General features: G+C 41.7%; 1 protein-coding gene across 6 annotated transcripts in view; it reads right to left on the bottom strand.

Annotated features, from left to right (window-relative positions):
- Positions 1 to 22,012, bottom strand: part of LOC127571044 (rho GTPase-activating protein 21-like) — a 228,031-nt gene that overhangs the window by 32,900 nt on the left and 173,119 nt on the right. For all 6 annotated transcript variants that reach the window (XM_052017052.1, XM_052017051.1, XM_052017050.1 and 3 more), the window contains 4 exons: positions 19,245 to 21,351; positions 2,556 to 2,714; positions 2,255 to 2,354; positions 2,107 to 2,149 (listed from right to left, as the gene is read on the bottom strand). In XM_052017052.1, coding sequence (XP_051873012.1) covers positions 2,107 to 2,149; positions 2,255 to 2,354; positions 2,556 to 2,714; positions 19,245 to 21,351 — 2,409 coding nt within the window. The remainder of the gene's footprint in view (positions 1 to 2,106; positions 2,150 to 2,254; positions 2,355 to 2,555; positions 2,715 to 19,244; positions 21,352 to 22,012) is intronic.

Genomic DNA, 22,012 nt, shown 5'->3' with positions numbered 1-22,012 from the left:
TAAGGACAAGAGTGGACCACGAGGGAAATTTCTAAACTGGGGAAAGGCTAATTACAATAGTATTAGTCAGGAGCTAGGGAGAATAGACTGGGAGCAGCTGTTACTGGTTAAGTCCACGTCTAACATATGGGAGTCGGTTAAATGCCAGCTGGTCAGAGTCCAGGACCAACATGTTCCTGTGAGGACAAAAGACAAGGATGGCAAGGTTCAAGAATCTTGGATGATGAGAGATTTTTTTTTCATTTTGATTATATTTACAACATGTTCTAGGTTTAGGAAGCTGAAGTCAGACGGGGCTTTTGAGAAATATAAATGAAGTAGGAGAGAATTTAAGCAGGGAATCAGGAGGGCTGAAAGGGGTCATGAAATGTCCTCAGCAAGTAGTATTAAAGAGAATCCCAAGACATTTTATACATACATGAGAAACAAGAGGGTAACTAGAGAGAGGGTAGGATCACTAGAGCCAGAGGAAATAGGCAAGGTACTAAATGACTAGTTGACATCAATATTCACAAAGGAAAAGGATATGGAGGACTCTGAGATCAGGGAGGGGTATGCTGATATTCTAGAGCATGTTAATATTAAGAAGGCTGAGGTGTTGGGTCTCAAGTAGCGCATTAAGGTGGATATCCCCAGGGCCAGATGGGATCTATCCCAGATTAATGAGAGATGCAAGAGAGGAGATTGCTTAAGCCTTGAAAGAGATCTGTGTATGCTCAAGTGACAGATGAGGTTCCAAAGTACTGAAGAATAGCCAGTGTTGTTCCTCTGTTTAAGAAGGGCAGTAGAGACAAACCAGCAAACTATAGGCTGGTGAGCTTTACATCAGTGGTGGGGAAATTACTGGAGAAGATTCTTAGAGATAGGATCTACTCACATCTGGAAAAGCAGAGACTTGTTAGGGATAGTCAGCATGGCTTTGTGAAGGGAAGTCATGTCTTATAAGATTGACAGTTTTTGAGGATGTCATGAAGATAATTGATGAGGGTAGGGCAGTGGACATTGTGTACATGGACATAGTCAAGCTTTTGACAAGATCCTCCATGGTAGGCTGATCCAGAAGATTAAGGCACATAGGATCCATGGAGACTTGGTAAATTGGATTCAAAACTGGCTTGGCCATAGAAAACAGAGGATCGTGGTGGAGGGATGTTATTCTGACTGGAGGTCTGTGACCAGTGGTATTCTGTAGGAATTGGTGCTGGAACCTCTTGTTTATACATACACACAATCTGGATGAAAATGTAGGTGGGCCGATTAGCAAGTTCGTAGACAACACAAAAATTGCTGGAGTTGTGGATAGTGAGGAAGGTTGTCCAATGATTCAGAAGGATATAGGCCTGTTGGAAATGTGGGCAGAGAAATGGCAGATGGAACTTTATCTGGACAGGTGTGAGGTGTTGCACTTTGGGAGGTCAAATGCAAGAAGAAAGTACACAGTAAATGGCAGGACCCTTAGGAGCACTGATGTACAGAGGGATCTTGGGGTGCAAGTCCCAAGAGATTTACTAGGCAAGTTTATTTTTAAACGAACACAGAGTGGTAGGTGCCTGGAACTTGCTGCCAAGGGGAAGTGATGGAAGCAGATTATGATGGCAGTGTTTAAGAGGCATTTAGACAGGCACATGAACAGGCAGGGAATGGCCAGATATAGTCCATGTGCAGGCAGATGGGTTTAGTTTAAATTGGCATCGTGATCAGCACGGATACTGGGCTGAAGGGCTTGTTCCTATGTTGTACTGTTCTATGTTCTGTGCTACTTTTGAAAATTAAGTAAATCAGTGAACTGAATTGTTTTTGTTTTGAAATCAACCTGCACAGGAGAAAGTTCACGTCTACATTCTTAACACTTGTGCAAAATATTTGTTACAACAAATGTGGATGCTGAAAAAAGACTAGGAAGATTAACATATACAGTTTTTAATCTTCAAAGTCACATGGTACTCCTGCATAACTGGGTTACTGATTCTGGTCATTTTATACTCGAGTCTTGGAGGCAAGTCACTATTTTGCTTTTTGATGTAATCGGAACCTTTTGTTGGTATGTGGCAGGGAGGATGGGCAAATGGAGATGGAATGTAGTTTGCATTTAAAAAAATTACAAACCTTCTTTAGTCCTTTCAGGCTAGGCACTTGCTTCATTGATTTTCTGCAGAAAATAACATTTTTTGTTATTCAAGGGCTAATTAAGTCTATAATTAATTAATTTTATAATTAAAATGCCAAAAAATGCCTCTATTAATCAATAACTTACAACTTTTCTTCTCTATAGTTATCTAATCCTTCATCATATGACTTTGATCTCTCTGTTTTTCCACTGGGCTTTGAATCAGGAGTAGATGTTCTAATGGCATCTAAAGAAAATGTAGGGGAAAAAAAACTAAATTAAAAAACACAAACTGCATTTTTTTTCCCAACGTGTTTCTTGATGCAACTTTATGTTAATGAAAATTGCAATATTGACAGTTTTCTAGAAAAGGCAACCCCCCTGTAGTGAAGGGGGTTATCTGTAAAAGCTGGAGTTTTCCAGATTAAATCTACACTTAAGCACCCACCTTGGTCATGTGATAACTGACGACGAATAAAAGGGGCTGGTTTAGTAGGGCTGGAAGGTACTGCTGTTGTCCTTAGAATTTCAGAGACTCCAGCTGAAATTACTGCCGAGGCAGGAATGTGAGCAGATTCATGATCAACACTGGGACTTGTGGGTTCATCTAGGAATAATGTTAAGAACATCATAAATTTCCAACCATTAAATATATATTTGAAGATTTTGGAACATTATTTCTAGGTCCCTGTTCTGCTGAGAACCTAGTTAAAACAATTCACATGAAAGGAATGAGCCAAATGCTGAATTCTCCTGACATACTCCTGTGCAGTAGTACATATCCAGTTAACAGCTGACAGAACAACCCCATTTGTAAAATATTGCTGTTCAGGTCAATAGGACACAATGGATTATGATTATGGGCAGTGATAACTCCACACAAAATTACTGGCCTCTGGAAATGCCATTTCCTATTTGGTGCCATACACATGCACAGCTCGATATTTCAATTAGAAATGCAGAAAAATATTAAAAGTTATTGACTTCAAAATTGAGCACCATGCACCTTAATTTAGAGAAAGTGTACACTTATCTTGGTATTGAAGAAAAATACAAACTACTAGACCACACACAATAGAATATAATACAATTGTTAAGGTTGCACAAAGACTCTAAATGGTTAAAGTATTAAATAGAAATGTTTTGCTTTTCTTTAACCCCCTCTAAATCAAATCTTCCTTTTTTCCTCCCACTTCCTGTTGTGTACTCAATTTGACATTGTTTATTTCTCAATATCTAAAATATGTGATTTGACCCAATATCTTTGTACAATAAATCAATATTTGAACTATTGGGTACAATCAAGTTTGAAAGCAGAGCTTATTACACATTGGGGAATAAGGATGCATGTTAGATTCAATAAGTTGTAAAGTAATGGTGAGCATTTTCTTTTCTACCATATACTCCAACGTTTACTTGTATATTGGGCAAGTAAAGACACATTTTGGTGAGGTAGATAGCACAGAGCCTTGGCAGAAGTGTTTTGTGATATTGGATGCAAAGAAAATAGCATTTGTTAAATACTCCAAACACTAATAAAATAGAAAGTCATTGCCCAGACCTGAAATAAACTCAAAAGTTGTCGGCCTTCAATTAAATCAAGCTTTCGTCATCAATTCAAACAAAAGAAACAAATCAAAAGAGCAAATGAAAAATCTCTCTTATACCAGCACAACATAAATACTGAAAGATAAATTCAAAATTTTGTTGGGAAGTCATTCCCTGCAAGTTAGGATCTGTTAATTGCATAATATTCTAAACCGGTTTCTCAAGGCAACCAAGCAATTAGTGACTCAAATGTAGATCATACAAGTCAGCGTTATCCATACAAAATAAATTCCACTTGGATATAGTTTATGATATCATAGCTGCTCTGAGCAATCATTATGTGTAAAAAAAACAATTTTTTAAAAACCACATCCCTACTATTCTCTTGCAATAAAATTTGTCAATTTATTCTCAAACTTAAAACCACTAACTTTAATATCAAGTTAAACCAAATTATGGAATTCTATTTTATTAATCAATGGAGCAAAGGTAACATACAAGTCCACCTGCACAGACCTATGAATTATGAGACATGGTATACTTTTTGAGACAATGTAAAGCATACCCAAAATCCAAAGCAAAATATTACACATGCCAAAAACCTGAACTAACATAAAATGCTGGAAATATTCAACAGTTCACATAGCACCAGTAGACCATACTATATACAAAAAGTTTTCTCCTCAGATCACCTCTACTCCAGACAAAACTCCTCCAGATTAGCTGCACTCATAACTACACTGGCAACATCCTCATAAATCCCTATTACGCTCTCTCTTATGCTATCACATGCTTTCCTTAATCTGGTGACCAAAACTTTACAGAGCAACTTAATTCCAGCATGACTCTACTGTTTTTATACAATGTATAAGTTAATTATCTGTCTTTCAAATGGATGACAAAAAGGATGAAGGCAATGTGTGACATGCTTGCCTTCATCAGATGGGGCATTGAATACAAGAGTTGGGATGTCATGTTACAGCTGTAGAGGATGCTGGTGAGACTGCACCTGGAATATAGTGTGTGCAGTTCAGGTCGCCATACTATGAGGATGTGATTATGGCTGTGAGGGTGCAGAAAAGATTCACAAGGATGTCGCCAGGACTGGAGGGCTTGAGTTATGAGGAGAGACTGTATAAGACCATAAAGCATAGGAACAGAATTAGGCCATTCAGCCCATCGAGTCTGCTCCCCCACCATTCGATCATGACTGATTTATTTTTCCCTCTCAACCCCATTCTCCTGCCTTCTCCCTGTAACCTTTGACGCCCTTACTAATCAAGAACCTAGCAACCTCTGCTTTAAATATTCCCAATGACTTGGCCTCCACAGCCATCTGTGGCAAAGAATTCCACAAATTCACCACCATCTGGCTAAAGAAATTTCTCCTCATCTCCGTTCTAAAGGGACGTCCTTTTATTCTGAGGCTGTGCCCTCTGGTCCTAGACTCTTCCACCACTGGAAACATCCTCTCCATGTTCACTCTATCCAGGCCTTTCTATATACGGTAGGTTTCAATGAGATCCCCCTTCATCCTTCTAAACTCCAGTGAGTACAGGCCCAGAGCCTTCAAACCATCCCCATGTGTTAACCCTTTCATCCCCAGGATCATTCTTGTAAGCCTCCTCTGGACCCTCTCCAATGCCAGCACAACCTTCCCTAGATATGGGGCCCAAAATTGCTCACAACACTCCAAATGTGGTCTGACCAACGCATTATACAACCTCAGCAATACATCCTGGCTTTTATATTCTAGTCCTCCTGAAATGAATGCTAATATTGCAGCTGCCTTCCTTGCTACCGACTCGACCTGCAAGTTAACTTTTAGGGAATCCTGCACTAGGACTCCCATGTCCCTCTGCACTTCCGATTTCTGAATTTGCTCCCCGTTTAGAAAATAGTCTACGCATTTATTCCTTCTACCAAAGTGCATGACCATACACTTCCCTATGCTGTATTCCATCTGCCACTTCTCTGCCCATTCTCGCAACCTGTCCCAGTCCTTCTGCAGACTCCGTTTCCTCGACACCAACTGCCCCTCCACCCATCTGCGTATCATCCGCAAACTTGGCCACAAAGCCATCAAATTTTGTCATCCAGATCATTTACAAATAACGTGAAAAGTACTGGACCCAACACCGACCCCTGCGGAACACCACTAGTCACCGGCAGCCAACCAGAAAAGGCCCCCCTTATTCCCACTCTTTGCCTTCTGCCAGTCAGTCAATTTTCTATCCATGCTAGTACTTTTCCTGTAATACCATGGGCTCCTATCTTGTTTAGCAGCCTAGTGTGTAACACCTTGTCAAAAGCCTTCTGAATCCAAGTAAACAACATCCACTGACTCTCCTTCGTCTGTTAATTCCTCAAAGAATTCCAACAGATTTGTCAGGCAAGATCTTCCCTTAAGTACTCCCGCTGCTGACTTCGGCCTATTTTATCATGTGCTTCCAAGTACCCAGAAACCTCATCCTTAATAATGGACTCTAAAATCTTACCAACCACCGAGTTCAAGCTAAACGGCCTATAATTTCCTGTCTTTTGCCTCCCTCCCTTCTTAAAGAGTGGAGTGACAATTGCGATCTTCCATTCCTCTGGAACTATTCCTAAATCTAGTGATTCTTGAAAGATCATTACTAATGCCTCCATAATCTCTTCATCTACCTCTTTCAGAACCCAGGGGTGTAGTCTATCCGGTCCAGATGACTTATCTACCTTCAGACCTTTCAGCTTCCCAAGTACCTTCTCCTTAGTAATAGCAACTACACTCACTTCTGCCCCGACTCCCTCGAATTTCTGGCACGTTGCTGGTGTCTTCCACAGTGAAGACTGATGCAAAATACTTATTCAGTTCATCCGCCATTTCTTTGTTCCCCATTACTACCTCGCCAGTGTCATTTTCCAGTGGTCCAATGCATACTCTTGCCTCTCTTTTACTCTTTATATTTCTGAAAAAAATTTGATATCCTCTTTCATATTATTGGCTAGCTTACCTTCATATTTCATCTTTTCTCCCCTTTTTGCTTTTTTAGTTGCCTTCTGTTGGTTTTTAAAAGCTTCCCAATCCTCTAGCTTCCCACTAAATTTTGCAATATTGTATGCCCTCTCTTTTGCTTTCATGCTGTCTTTGACTTCCCTTGTCAGCCATGGTTGCCTCATCCTCCCTTTAGAATGCTTCTTCTTCTTTGGAATGAAATGATCCTGTGTCTTCTGAAGTACTCCCAGGAACTCCTGCCATTGCTGCTCTACTGTCATTCCTGCTAGGGTCCTCTTCCACTCAACTTTGGTCAGCTCCTCTCTCATGCCTCTGTAGTTACCTTTACTCAACTGTAATACCGATACATCCAATTTCAGCTTTTCCTTCTTAAACTTCAGGGTGAATTCTATCATATTATGATCACTGCCTCCTAAGGGTTTCTTTACCTTAAGCTCCCTAATCAAATCTGGTTCATTGCACAACACCAAATCCAGAATTGCCTTTTCCCTGGTGGGTTCGACCACAAGCTGCTCTAAAAAGCCATCTCACAGGCATTCTACAAATTCCTTCTCTTGGGATCTAGTGCCAACCTGATTTTCCCAGTCTACCTACATATTGAAGTCCCCCATGACCACCGTAACATTGCCTTTCTTATATGCCTTTTCTATCTCTTGTTCTAATTGGTACCCCACATCCTGGCTACTATTTGGAAGCCTGTAATGTAATTCTCATCAGGGTCTTTTTACCCTTGCAGTTTCAGCTTTATAGGCTGGAACCGTTTTCCCTGGAGTGAAAGAGGCCAAGGAGTGATGTTATAGAGATTTATAAAATCACGAAGGGCACAGAAAAGGTGGATGGTCACAGTCTTTTTACCAGGGTAGGAAAGTCCAAAACTATAGGGCATAGATTTAAGGCAAGAGATGAAAGATTCAAAGAGGTCTTGAGGATCAAAGGGTGTTGCGTATATGGAACAAGCTTCCAAATGAAGTGACAGAAGAGAGTATAATTACAATGTTTAGAAAACAGTTGGACAGGTATATGGGTAGGAAAGATTTAGAGGGACATTGGTCAAACACAGGCAGATGAAACTAGCTTAGGAAGGCACCTTGGTCGTCATGGATAAGTTGGGCCAAAGGGCCTGTTTCTGTGCTGGAAAATTCCATGACTCTATGAAATGATCAACTGGAAACTATTTCCAACATGAAAATAATTTAAGATGATGCATTCCGGCTTTGAAACAGATGCAAAGACAATGGAAAACATTAAATAAATTCCAAACTAAAATTTTTTGTGTTAAAATAAGAACAAGGATATACTTAAAATAATAAACAGAAACAAGTTTGAATTCGGTATCATCTAATCAGTATTGCAATAAAATAAGAATGAAGACTGACTTTAATTGTCATCAGTCTATGGACTGTGCTCTCCAAATAAATAACTGAAACATTCCTTGGAAAGATGCCAAATAGCTACATTTGTGACAAACTTAAAATCCATACATAACAATTTCATTTAAAATCATCTGAATACATTGCTACACCATTTCCCACAGAGCCCACATTCCTTACAACATACTTGGTCCTCTAGTCTGAACACTCAGGGGATATAACCATCTGTATTAGAAAAAAAAGTCATCCACTGCATGCTGCACACTGCTGTGGGAAACCTGTGCTGCCCTCCCCAATGCTGTGCACTGCAGTGATAAGAACATGAGTACAGGAACATGGCATGAATCACTATTGTCTGCTGGTGCTCCTGCAATAATGAATCACCCATGGCTTGTTGTGGCATGGCTGCCTATGAAGACTAGTATTTGGGTGGGATGGAGTGAGCGGTACAGAAACTCAACACTGAGATGTGGTGCTCAGGGCTGTACTCTGGTTGGCAGGGTGAACATGGGCCATTGCTAATGATCCGCATCACATGCCTCATGATAGACTGCCTGGATTTTTTTTATGGGATGTCTCATCACCTCGTGTTGAAGCTGATGAAAGCTGTCATTTTCCTCTCTCTGTTAGGCACACAGCTCTCCCCAGACACAGGAGTTGCCATAGAAAAATCTGCAGGCTACAGACAGCTGTGCAACCAAACAAGGAAAGCAGTCCCTTGTCCTCTCTATCACATCCAACACAAGGTGATGAGCGAAACCACAGGCCCTAGGCTGGAAGCAGTCCCCAGCAATGGTTCACACACCTTATACTGGCTAGGGTGCAGCCCTGAGCCCCACTTCTCAGCACAGAGCAGCCATACAGCTTGGCCAGGGCTTTCCAAACCTAGCCCTCAACAGGTAGTCACTCCATGCCAAGCAAAGGACAATCATTACTGTTGGTAAGGATTTGTGCCGGTCCTGGCACAGCAGAGCTGTCAGTGGAGATTTATGAAAGGCCATACATAATGTTTAACTAGTAGAATAGATAAAGAGAACCAATGGACAGTGTATTTTGAATTTCAGAAGGTTTTTGCGAGGATCCCATGCAAGAGGTTGCTATGTATATTTAAAGGACATGGGATTTGGGCTAATATACTGGCATGAATTGAGAACTGGATGATAGAGAGGAAATGGAGAGCAGGAATAGGTCTTTTTCCAGGTGGCAGGAAGCGACTTGTGGGACACCACAGGGATCAGTGCTTGGGCTCCAGTTATTCACAATAAAGCAAACATTCAGGGTAGTAAGCAGTTAGGAAGGCAAATGGTATGTTGGCTTTCGATGCAAGAGGATTTGAGTATAGAAACAAGGATGTCTTGCTGCACCTTGCTGAGATGCCATCTGCAGTTTTGGCCTTCTTATTTCAGAAAGGATGTTCTTGCCATGAAGGGAGTGCATTGATAGCTTACTAAACTGATTTTCAGGATAGTAGAACTGATTAATAAGGAGAGATAGTGTTGGTTAGGCTATATTTACTGGAGTATACAAGAATGAGAAGATGTCTCACAGGAATCTATAAAATTTTTTAACAGTTCTAGATAAATTAGATACAGAGAGGATGTCCCAATGGCTTGAGAGTCCAGAATCCATGGTCACAATTTCAAGATATAGGGTATGCCATTTAGAACACAAGATTAAGATAAATTTCTTCAGCCAGAGGGTAGTGAACCTGTGGAATTCGCATCCACAGAAGATATTGATTGAGGCCATGTCATTTAAATATATTCAAGGAGGGCATGGATACATTTCTTAATGCTGAATAGATCATAGTCTGTAACAATAGGGAGGGGGTGAGGGTAGGAAGGCAGGAACTGGGTATTAAAGTGGATAATCAGCCACGAACATGTTGAATGGTGAAGCAAGCCCAAAGAACTACACCTAATCCTATTTTCTGTTTCTATATTAATGCATCTCTCTTTTTATATCTTATATAGCATATAAAGCTATAACAGCTCCTTTTGAGTTTATTCCATTAGTGTTCTCATTCCTGGGAATGCAACCTGAATGCTCAGCAAGTTATAGTTTAATTGTAGTAAATGAAATTGATGAGCTTCATGTGCATGTACCTACCACTGGACAAACCTACCCATGCCAATAATCAAGACCTATTCGAAGCAGGGAAAGATTGGTAAACCTAGATACATGGCAAGTTATTTAGGAAAGACAGAGAAAGGAAGTAGACGTCAAAAAGTTTATAACAGCATCAATCTATTCCAGTGATAAGTAGCCAAAGACATTACCTTTATGGTTACATTTGACTGGACTACAAAGAGCACTGGCTTCTCTTCTCCACTAGCCTTCTTAAATCCCCTTCCCTTGTCTTCACTGCCATCTCCAATTGCGAGTATCTGATGGACTGCTTGTCACAGAGTCTGACACTAATGTGCAGCTGGCTCTATCACTTCTCTTCCATCTTCTGTCATCAGCTCAAACTTCTCCCAAGCTTACCCTATGCCCTAGTCCAGACTTGCTTATCTAGTCAGACCAATCTGATGCTCCCTTGACTCTATTCACTTCAAGTCACTGACCAATTAACATTCCCGATGGCCCCTACTTTAGTTTGGTTTGTTGATGGTTCTTTCACCTCAGACATTGTCCTCCCTTTTTCAATCTGTCATTATCAATCGTTCCACAAAATAGATTGATTTCTGAGGTCTTGCAAACTATGCCCATTTTTTCCCAAGAAAATGTTGCTTTCTCTCAATTCACTACACAATATTATTGAAATTCTCATGATTATGTGAAGCTTTTGTTTAAACCATTCCGTTCCAACATGTAGCAGACTGAGACTGCACTTGTCTGGTTTCAGTCTGATCTATCCTGTTGCAAATAGGGAACCACAACTTGCCTCTTCCTACACATGCATCGTTACCTCTGGAGTCCCAAGATTCTATCATTAACATGTATCACACTTAAAGGATTACTTGCATGGGAAATAATTAACTTTCTGTGGCAAGTTTACCTAGTAAATGCAAATATAGAAACTTCACCCCATTCACTACATTTGAATAATGAAATAAACAGGAAGATGTCAATCTTTGGAGATACACATTTAATTTTAGGTCAGCTCCTTGTATGAAGCTGCTGTTCCATTTACATATAAATACTGGTGAGTACTGTGAACTTAAGTTTTTTTGCCAGCAAATTCAGATCTGTTAGAGACACAAGAGATTGCAGATGCTATACTCTGGAGCACAACTGGAGGAATTCAGCAGGTCAAGCAGCATCTGTGGGGGCAGAGGGATGGTTGACATTTCGGATGCAGGATCTCATCCTGAAATGCTGACCATCCCTCTGCCTCCACAGATGCTGCCTGACGTGCTGAGATCCCCCAGCAGTTTGTGCTTTAAATTCTGATCCATTGTTCAGATTATCATTGCTTGACTTCTCCTTTAAGTTAACAGGTCCACAGCAGATCCCATCTCCCTGGTCCTACCCTAATCTCTGGAATATCTGGATAACAAAGTCACCTACATCAGACTTATTTATTGACTGCAGCTCCACCTTCAATACCATAATTCCAAACAAGCTAATCTCTAAACTAGGAATCTTCATGCCTGTCTGCAGCTGGATCCTTGGATCCTTTGATCCTTTAGAATTCCCATTTATATAAAAAAAAACTGAAAAAATTCTGTTAATTAAAGCAGAACTATAACTTCTTCAGTGTGGAAAATCATGGATTCAAAGCTACACTGGAATTTGAATAAATCATTAAAACCTAAGGTCAACTTTTATTTGCTAAACATCTTTAACCCAAGTTCAAGTTCACACTTATTGCTGTTATCGACATACATACACAGGATATAAATCTTAGCTTGAACTCTTCACAGATAGTGCAAGAAATGAAAGCTGTGAAACATTCAGCCCCTCATTTCTATCCTGCCATCACTAGGATTGTAGCAGACTTTTAGTCTCAGTGCCACTTTCCTGCACTAACTCATACATCCCCAGATTCCCTGAATACATTATAATCTATCAACCTCCATCTTGAAAGTACTGAGCAACTGAGGCTCTACACCCTTCCAAAGATTTAACACCTGCTGGGTGAAGAAATTTCTTCTCAACCTTGTCCTTGATGGTTGATCTGATGGTGACCATCTCATGGTGACACCCCAGCCAGTGGAAACATCTGCCCTGCCAACCCTGTACTCTGTATGATCACTTTTCACTTTCCTAAACTCGAGAGTACTGGCCCAGTCCACTTAATATCTTCTCATAGAAAAACCTGCCATCCCAGGAATAATCAACACCTTGTGATGCTCGGACATGACTGTCCTGGTGAATTTCCGCTCACCCAGCTTGGAATACCTAACGGTGAAGTGTCGCCCATACTATCTACCATGGGAGTTCACTTCAGCTATCCGGACCGCAGGTTATATCCCACCCTAGGCGGATGTGAAGCCTGCACTCAATGAACAATACTCAGTGGTCAACAGCCTTGAAACAGGATACCCTGACATCCTCTTCATCATTGCCAGCGACTTCAATCAGGTCAACTTCAAGAATCTGTTAGCAAAATACTACCAGCATGTCTCCTGTCCCACCAGGGGCCCAAACACCCATGCCTAACGAGCCACTTCCCCACCCACACTGGTAAATCAGGCCATGAAGCTGTGCTCCTTCTCCCTGTATACAAACAGAATGGGTGATCAGGGATCAGATTAGGGATAAAAGAGGAAACATGTGCCTGGAGTCGGAAGAGGTAGGGGAGGTCCTTAATGAATACTTCGCTTCAGTATTCACCAGAGAGAGAGAGCTTAACGTTCGTGAGGATGGCATATGACAGGCTGATACGCTGGGGCATGTTGATGTGACGAAAGAGGAAGTGCTGGAACTTTCGAAAAACATTAGGATAGATAAGTCATCGGGGCCGGGTTATTATGGGAAGCGAGGGAAGAGATTGCTGCGCCTTTGGTGACGATCTTTGCGTCCTCACTGGTCACAGGAGTAGGATGATTGGAGGGTGGCAGATGTTGTTCCTTCGTTTAAGAAAGGGAGTACGGATAACCCTGGGAATTACAGGCCAGTGAGTCTTACTTCAGTGGTGGGCAAGTTACTGGAGAAGATTCTTAGAGATGGGATTTATGGGCATTTAGAGAAGCATACCTGATTAGGGACAGTCAGCATGGCTTTGTGAGGGGCAGGTCGTGCCTCACGAGCCTGATTGAATTCTTTGAGGATGTGACAAAGCACATTGATGAAGGTAGAGCAGTGGATGTGGTGTACATGGATTTTAGTAAGGCCTTTCATAACGTTCCTCATGGAAGGCTTATTCAGAAAGTCAGGAGGCATGGGATCCAGGGAAACTTGGTTGTATGGATTCAGAATTGCCTCACCCACAGAAGACAGGAGGGTAGTGGTAGATGGAGCGTATTCTGTCTGGAGGTTCGTGACCAGTGGTGTTCCGCAGGGATCTGTCTGGGACCCCTGCTCTTTGTGATTTTTACAAATGACTTGGATGAGAATGTGGAAGGGTGGGTTCGTAAGTTTGCTGATGATACAAAGGTTGGTGGTGTTGTGGGTAGTGCAGAAGGTTGCTGTAGATTACAACAGGATATTGATAAAATGCAGAACGTGGCTGAGAAGTGGCTGATGGAGTTCAACCTGGAAAAGTGTGAAGTGATATACTTTGGAAGATCGAATTTGAAGGCAGAATACAAGGTTAATGGCTGGACTCTTAGCAGTGTGGAGGAACAGAGGGATCTTGGGGTCCACATCCACAGATCCCTCAAGGTTGCTGCGCAGGTCGATAGGGTTGTTAAGGCAGCGTATGGTGCGATGGCCTTCATTAGTCAGGGTATTGAGTTCAAGAGCCGCGAGGTAATGTTGCAGCTCTATAGAACTCTGGTTAGACCACACTTGAAGTATTGTGTTCAGTTCTGGTCGCCTCATTATAGGAAGGATGTGGAAGCTTTAGAGAGGGTGCAGAGAAGATTTACCAGGATGTTGCCTGGATTGGAGAGTATGTCTTCTAAGGATAGGTTGAGTGAGCTAGGGCTTTTCTCTTTGGAGAGGAGGAGGATGAGAGGTGACTTGATAGAGGTATACAAGATGATAAGAGGCAATAGATTGAGTGGACAGTCAGAGACTTTTTCCCAGGGCGACAATGGCTAACACAAGGGGACATAATTTTAAGGTGATTGGAGGATGATATAAGGGGGATGTCAGGGGTAAGTTGTTTTTTTTTTACACAGAGAGTGGTGGGTGCATGGAATGCACTGCTGGCAGAGGTTGTAGAGGCAGATACATTAGGGAAATTTAAGAGACTCTTAGACAGACACATGAATGATAGAGAAATGGGGGGGCTACGTGGGAGGGAAAGGTTTAATAGATCTTAGAGCAGGATAAAATGTCAGCACAACATTGTGGGTCGAAGGGCATGTACTATGCTGTAATATGTTCTATGTTCTAGAAGATGAAATGAGAGGATCTAGTGAAGTCGTACAGTGCTAGTCTGAGGAAATAAATGAGCTTCTACGTGACTGCTTTGAGTCAATGCACTGGTCCATGTTCAAAGACTCAGCAGCCAGCCTAGATGTCACCAGCTTTATCAGCAAGTGTGTTGAAGACTGTGTACCAAAGAGGATAATCCGGGTGTTCCCAAACCAGAAACCATGGATGAACCCAGAGATCCACTCCCTACTGAAGTCTAGGTCTGCAGCATTCAAATCAGGTGACCCTGACCTTCACAAGAGATCAAGATATGACCTCTGTAAAGCTATCAGAGATGCCAAAAGACAATACCAGTACAAAAGTCGAGTCCCAGACCAGCCATCAGTTGTGGCAGGGCTTACATACTATAATGAGCTACAAAACGAAATCCAGCAGCATCGCCGACAACACATATCCCTTCCCGATGAGCTCAAGGCATTCTATGCACGCTTTGAACGGAAGGGGATTGGAATATCACCACCCACCCCGACAGCCTCCAATGCATCTGAACCTATAGTCACTGTTACAGATGTAAGATCAGTCTTCTGGAGAGTGAAACCACTGAAAGCACCTGGCCCGGATGGTGTTCCTGGCCGTGTCTTAAATCCTGCACAGATCAGCTGGCAGGAGTATTTGCAGACATCTTTAACCTCTCCTGCTTCAACTGGAGATTCCCACCTGCTTTAATAAGACCACTATCATCTCGGTACCTTAGAAAATCAAGGTAACATGCCTTATTGACTACCTCCCGTTGGCTCTGACATCCATCATCATGAAGTGCTTCGAGACGCTGGTCATGGCACACATTAACTCTGGCCTCCCAGACAGCCTCAACCCACTGCAATTCACCTACCACCAAAACAGGTCTACGACAGACACCATCTCCCTGGCCCTACACTTATCTCTGGAGCATCTGGACAGTAAAGACACATATGTTAGACTATTGTTTATTGATTACGGCTTCACCTTCAATACTATAATTCCAAGCAAACTCATCTCCAAACTCCAAGACCTGGGGCTCAATACTTCCCTTTGCAAATGGATCCTTGATTTCCTGACCAACAGACTGCAATCAGTGAAGGTAGGCAGCGACACCTCTGCCGGAATTATCCTCAACACTGGCGCCCCACAAGGCTGCGTCCTCAGCCCCCTACTCTATTCCTTACACACTCACGACTGCACGGCCAGATTCTGCTCTAACTCCATCTACAAGTTTACAGATGATACTACCATAGTGGGCCATATCTCAGATAATGATGAGTCGGAGTACAGGAAGGAGATAGAGAGCTTAGTGACATGGTATCATGACAACAAACTTTCTCTCAACAAAACAAAAGAGCTGGTCACTGACTTCAGGAAAAGCAGTGGTGCACATGCTCCTGTTTACATCAACAGTGATGAGGTTGAGAGCTTCAAGTTCCTTGGAGTGAACATCACCAATAGCCTGTCCTGGTCCAACCACACTGATGCCACAGCCAAGAAAGCTCACCAGTACCTCTACTCCCTCAGGAGGCTGAAGAAATTTGGCATGTCCTCTTTGAGCCATAAAATGTATCCTATCTAGATGTACCACAGCTTTGTATGACAACTGCTCTGCCAGTGACCGCAAGAAACTGCAGAGTTGTGGACACAGCTTAGCATATCATGGAAACCAGCCTTCCTTCCATGGATCCTGTCTACACTTCTCGCTGCCTCGGCAAAGCAGCCAGCTTAGTCAAAGACCCACCACCCCGGACATTCTCTCTCTTGCCCCGTCTCATCGGGTAGAAGATACAAAGCCTGAAAACATGTACCACCAGGCTCAAAGACAGCTCCTATCCTGTTGTTATAAGGCTAGTGAATGGTTCCCTAGTATGATAAAATGGACTCTTGACCTCACAATCTACCTCATTATGACCTTGCACCTTACTGCCTACCTGCACTGCACACTCTCTGTAACTGTACTATTTTATTCTACATTCTGTTATTGTTTTACCTTGCATTACCTCAATGCACTGTTGTAATGAATTGATTTGTATGAACAGTATGCAAGACAATTTTTTTCACTGTACTTCAATACATGTGACAATAATAAACCAATTTACCAATTTCCCCTTGACCTCCGGACCAGCTACTGCAATCAGTAAAGATGGGCAACAACACCTCTGACAAGATTACTCTCAATACCGGTGCCCTGCAAGGTTGCATTCTCACCCCCTTACTATACCCCCTATGCACTCACAACTGTGTGGCCAAATTTGCAGATGACACCACTATAGTGGGCCGGATCTCAAACAATGATGAGACAGAGTACAGGAAGGAGATAGAGAGTTTAGTGGCATGATATTAAACCAACAACCTTTCCCTCAATGTCAGCAAAATGAAGGAGTTGATCACTGACTTCAGAAAGTGGGGTGGAGTACTCGCCAGTCCATACGGAGATGGTTGAGAGCTTCAAGTCCCTGTGTGTAAATATCACCAACAATTTGTCCTGGTCCAGCCCTGTAGACACTACAGCCAAAAAACAACAATGCCTATACTTGCCAAAAATGCTCAGGGAATTCAGTATGTCTTCAATGACTCTCATCAATTTTTATAGATGCACTATCGAAAGCATCCTAGCTTGGTATGGCAACTTCTCTGCCCAAGACTGGATGAAATTGCAGAATTGTGAATGAAGCCCTGTCCAAACCAACCTCCCCTCCATTGATTATGACTACATTTCCTGCTGCCTCAGGAAAGCAGCGAACAATAATCAAGGACAGGACACCTGCACCCCATCATTTTCTCTTCTCCCTTCTCCCCTTGGGCAGAAGATACAAAAGCATGAGAACACAAACCACCAGGCTCAAGGACAGCTTCTATTCCATTGTTATCAGACTCTTGAATAGAGCTCTCATACACTAAAAGATGAACTCCCAATTTACCTTGTCGATGCCCTTGCACTTTATTTGTCTACCTGCATTATACTTTCCCTGTAACTGCAATCTTATATTCTACCTCGATGTAATTATGTATGGCATAATCTGTCTGGATGGCACGTAAAACAAATCCTTGAATGATGTCAGTTTCCCCTCTCCTTTTGTGAAGTGCAAGTAGGTGCTACGCAATGCAATTTGTCAGTGCAATTTGTGGTTTTTATTCCATATCTACATAACATATGCACTGCTTAATTTAGTCTTTGAAGGACCTCCAGAGAATAATGAGTGTATTAAGAACACTAGAAAAACCCTTTAGAAAGAAAGGGTTCAAATTTTCCTCAAAGGAAATTCTACATGTTACTGCAGTAACTCAACAAAAGCTGTGCAGAGCCCAAGAAGAACTAGTGGGACAACATTCATTATGAAGTCCAATCAGTGCAGTTAAATTTGGATGCTGCAACTAGATTAAGGTAACTGTTTCCTCTTCAAAAACAAACCAATCACACCTGTAACTCTAATAAGGTAAGTGCAATGTTGTGTTTTGCATCAGGCTATACATTTACTATTAGCTGAGCATAACTGATGAAAAGATATCAATCCAAAATGGTAACTGTTTCTCTATCCACAGGTCCTCCCTGATTTGCTGAGTATTTCCAGCCATTTCTGATTTAAATTTTCCAGCTTTTGCAGTATTTTTTGCTTTAGAGTTATGCAGTTGAACAACATGGAAACAGACCCTTCAGCTGACTGAAATTTAATACCATTTTCCTGCATTTGACCCATATCCCTCTCTTCTTTTCCCATCCATGTACCTATCCAAAGGCTTTTTAAATGTTGTGATTTTACATACATCTACCATCTCCTCTGGCAGCTTGTTCCATATGCCCACCACCCCATGTGAAAGTCTTGCCCCTCGGATCTTTAAATATTTCCCTCTCACCTTAAACCCATGTTCTCTAGCTTCAGATTCCATACTCTTGGAAAAGGATTGTGGCTATCTATGCCCCTCATAATTTTATCAACCTTTTTAAGGTTACCACGCAACCTCTTGTGCTCCAGTGAAAACAATCCTAGCCTATCGAATCTTTCCTTGTAACTAAAGTCCTCCATTCCAAGCAATATCCTGGCAATCTCTTCTGCATTCTTTCTAATGCTACCACATCCTTTCTACACTGTGATGACCAGAAGTGCACACAATATTCCAAATGTGGCCTAACTGATGTCTTGTACAGCCACAATATGATGTCCCAACTCTTATACTCAATACCCCTGCCTAAGATGACGAGCAATCTAAACGCTTTCTTCACTACCCTACCCACCTGTGTCACTATTCTGAGGGAGATATGAACTTGCATCCCAAGGTCCCTCTGTACATTCAGTATAATAAGCATATGTTACAAAGCAAGCAGTTCTTGTGAAGCTCATATTTCAATAATATTTATTTTGATTTTAAGGCAGCAAACCCTAAATTATGTGCACGTTGTCATTGTATAGAAACACAAATTTACTGAAAATGTTGATTTCTTCTGCATTTTGTTTAGGACTATATTTAACAATAAGGATCACTTCAATTTCTCCCCAATAGCATTAAAATTACTTACTAGCAACAATTAAAGACATAAGGGGAAGAATAATGTGACACAGCCAATAGATTGGAGATATAATTTGAGTTAGTTTTGCAAAATCCATCTTATGATAAACATGACCTCAACAATTAATGTGGTCACTTAAAAACATCAAAATGAGCTTTCTCAATGCCATTTCCCCCCTTGCATTCATCTAGGAGAGACTGTAACATGGCAGAATAAGCTTTTCACATTTTTATTTATTCAGAAAAATATTTCTGGTCTTACCAATGAAAGGGATAGATGCTAACGAGTCATCCTGTGGGCTTGAACTTGACGCCTTTCTCTGATCTCCCATTCGCTTAATATTTACCTCACGGCGTGCATCATTAGGTAGCCAGCAGGTAGGATCTGTTACTGGATCTGGTGAATTTACAGCCAAAATGTATGACTGGTGTCTTAGTGGTTGTGGTGTTAATCGACTCGTAGCATGTTTTCCCCTCAAGACCACATTTTCTTTATTGTCTGAGGCTTCCTGCTCTTTATGTCCAGAGCCATGTTCATTTTGTTCAAGAGAATTTTCCATACCCAATTTTGCTTTCTCCTCTTGTTTACTTTCAGATTTCAATTTTTCTGGTTCCTTGTTCTTTTGTCTAACTGATGCATTTGCAACACTAGAGGTAGCAGAGGCCTTTACGATCCTACTTGTCTGCACGAAAGGCTGTACAGATGTTGGTGCAGGACATGACGCTGACCTCACTCCAACAACCACTTCTGCTGGATATTCAGGCACACTTTCAGCTCTTGCTCTTTGATCCAAGAGCTGTTCACATAGATTGGCGTGATTTACCATTCTTTGGTCTTTTAACGCATCAATGCCAATACTTTGGGTAGGAGAGAGAACTGGTGGTGTTGCATAGGAAACAGAAGTGGCTAACGAAGAACTTGGAAGAGTAGTTTGAAATGATGTTGGTAGATAAGACTTTTCTTGAGAAGGAGCTTGAGGTTGTTGGCCTGTAAAAGTAGATTGGTGGTCTTTTGAATGCTGAACAGGTTTTATGTCTGTGGCCACTTTCCACCTTGAAGGGGCAGGACTAGAATGTGCAGCATTTCGATTTTTGGGTCGTATCTTTATACTGTCAATGTTGGGGAAACTTGGTGAAAGATTATTGTTCTGCGACTGTGTTGCACTACTAATAGATATCCGAGAACCTGGCTGCCCAACTTGTCTGACAGTTTGCCGGAATCCTTCTCGAAAAACATGCCTACTACCTAGTTCATTAACTCCAATGGTTCTGTCATAAATTCGCTGCACCCCACCATCAGCAGGATCATGTGACCTCGTTCCAATATCTGCAGTGAGAACGTTGAACGCCTCTGCCTGCTTTCCAATATAATCACATGATCGTGTCCTATGGTTCTGTGGCCCAATTACTGGCGATGTTAATGCATCCTGTGAAGCACTTCGTGGCCAATCTTTCATTAAAACAGACTCTCCTAATCTTTCTTGAGACACGCTACGATATCTCATTGATGTGGCTTGGTAAGATCGGTCATGTGAAGTGCTCCGACGTCGTGCCGGAGTTGTAATGTGGGTTGGAGCTGTTTGCTGATAGTCTGTTGAATTTTGAACAGCTGCTCTTAAACTATCTAATCTTTCCTGTATTGTCCTACTACCATACATGTGCAAACGTCTATTTTCCGTATACTCTTTATATGTTTTATAATTGCGCCAGTCTATATTCTGGTGTGAAGTTACAGTTGTGGGAGATGCATGTTGATTTATGGCTGCTGACAAATCTGTAGTTTGAGGTGTAGCCCTGCTGGAAGCAGCGTCCTTACATGAGCCATAGATTGTCTGTTTACCAGTGTTAGTGGTAGAGGTAGTTACTGCGGAATCTTTTGCCCTACCACTTGTAACCTGCTGAACTGTAGTACTGGTCAACAGAGCTGAAGAAGAAGCGGTCCTCGCTCTTGGTTTCCCAGTTGTGTGGTCAGTCACTCCATACCGTACTTCTTCTGTTCTATGAGCTGGACTTGAATGGTTAATTCTACCAGATGCAAAATCATCAACCCTTTCCGAAGGCACAATAACAGTCTTTACTGTTTCATTGCAAACACAAACAGCAGTATTAGTTTTTACAATATCTGTTGGTGAAGGTGGTACTTGCACTTCAGTCTGATACCCTCGATCGGATGTAGCAATTGTCTGTACTGGTCTAATAATTTGTTGCCTTCCTCGAGAAGGTTCTGGTGGTGAAACTTCCATAGGCTGAGGCACAGATGAAGCGGTATTAGTCAGTCGAGGATAACAGACGGGTGGTGGCTCAGGGATGTTCTGGGCATTGCCTGTGTAAGGATCATTGCCTTTTAAGTAGGCATCTTGGGAATAAGCCTTAAAAGAAAGATATACTAAATTTCAAAATGAGAAAACACAAGTAACAATTTCCTGATTAAAGATGAATGACACTTTATCATTGTAGCCAAAAATTTATTAGTTAATAGGTATCTAATGGTTTTGGTTTCACTGTTGTATAAATTCAAGATCATGAAGCCAAGAAATAGACCAGTTTTTCCATTATGGATTTCACTTAAAGATGTTCTATTTCTGAAAGACTAAAACTTGACACTGAATCACTCCCACAAACTGGTATGGGTTAGAAAACGAAATGCTCCAGGAACACAAACCCAACAATTTGTCTACTGCAGTGGATAGTGAACATGCCTTTTTTAGCATTCCCTTGTGGGCCAATGGGAACATTTTCTTCTCAGGCCTCACAAAGAAGCCTTTCACCTCAGACCTAATGGCTAGTATCCATACATAGTATCCATACAACCAGACATCCACATCACCCCTTTTCCCCACAATTACTACTCTTGCCCAACAGTCAAAATTGGCTAACAAAAAAAAATTCAAATTTTCATTTCTTGATGCATCTCGTTATGGAATACTGCAATGTGGACTGTTTTTCTAAGAACTCTACCCTGCACAACACTTTTGGGGCGGGGGGAGGGGGAGGGGAGGGGGCGTCGCCTGTATTAATGAAACAACATTT

The sequence above is a fragment of the Pristis pectinata genome, chromosome 5, assembly GCF_009764475.1.
Source record: "Pristis pectinata isolate sPriPec2 chromosome 5, sPriPec2.1.pri, whole genome shotgun sequence".
Classification (NCBI taxonomy): Eukaryota; Metazoa; Chordata; class Chondrichthyes; order Rhinopristiformes; family Pristidae; genus Pristis; species Pristis pectinata.
This window is presented reverse-complemented; position numbering and strand designations above follow the sequence as displayed.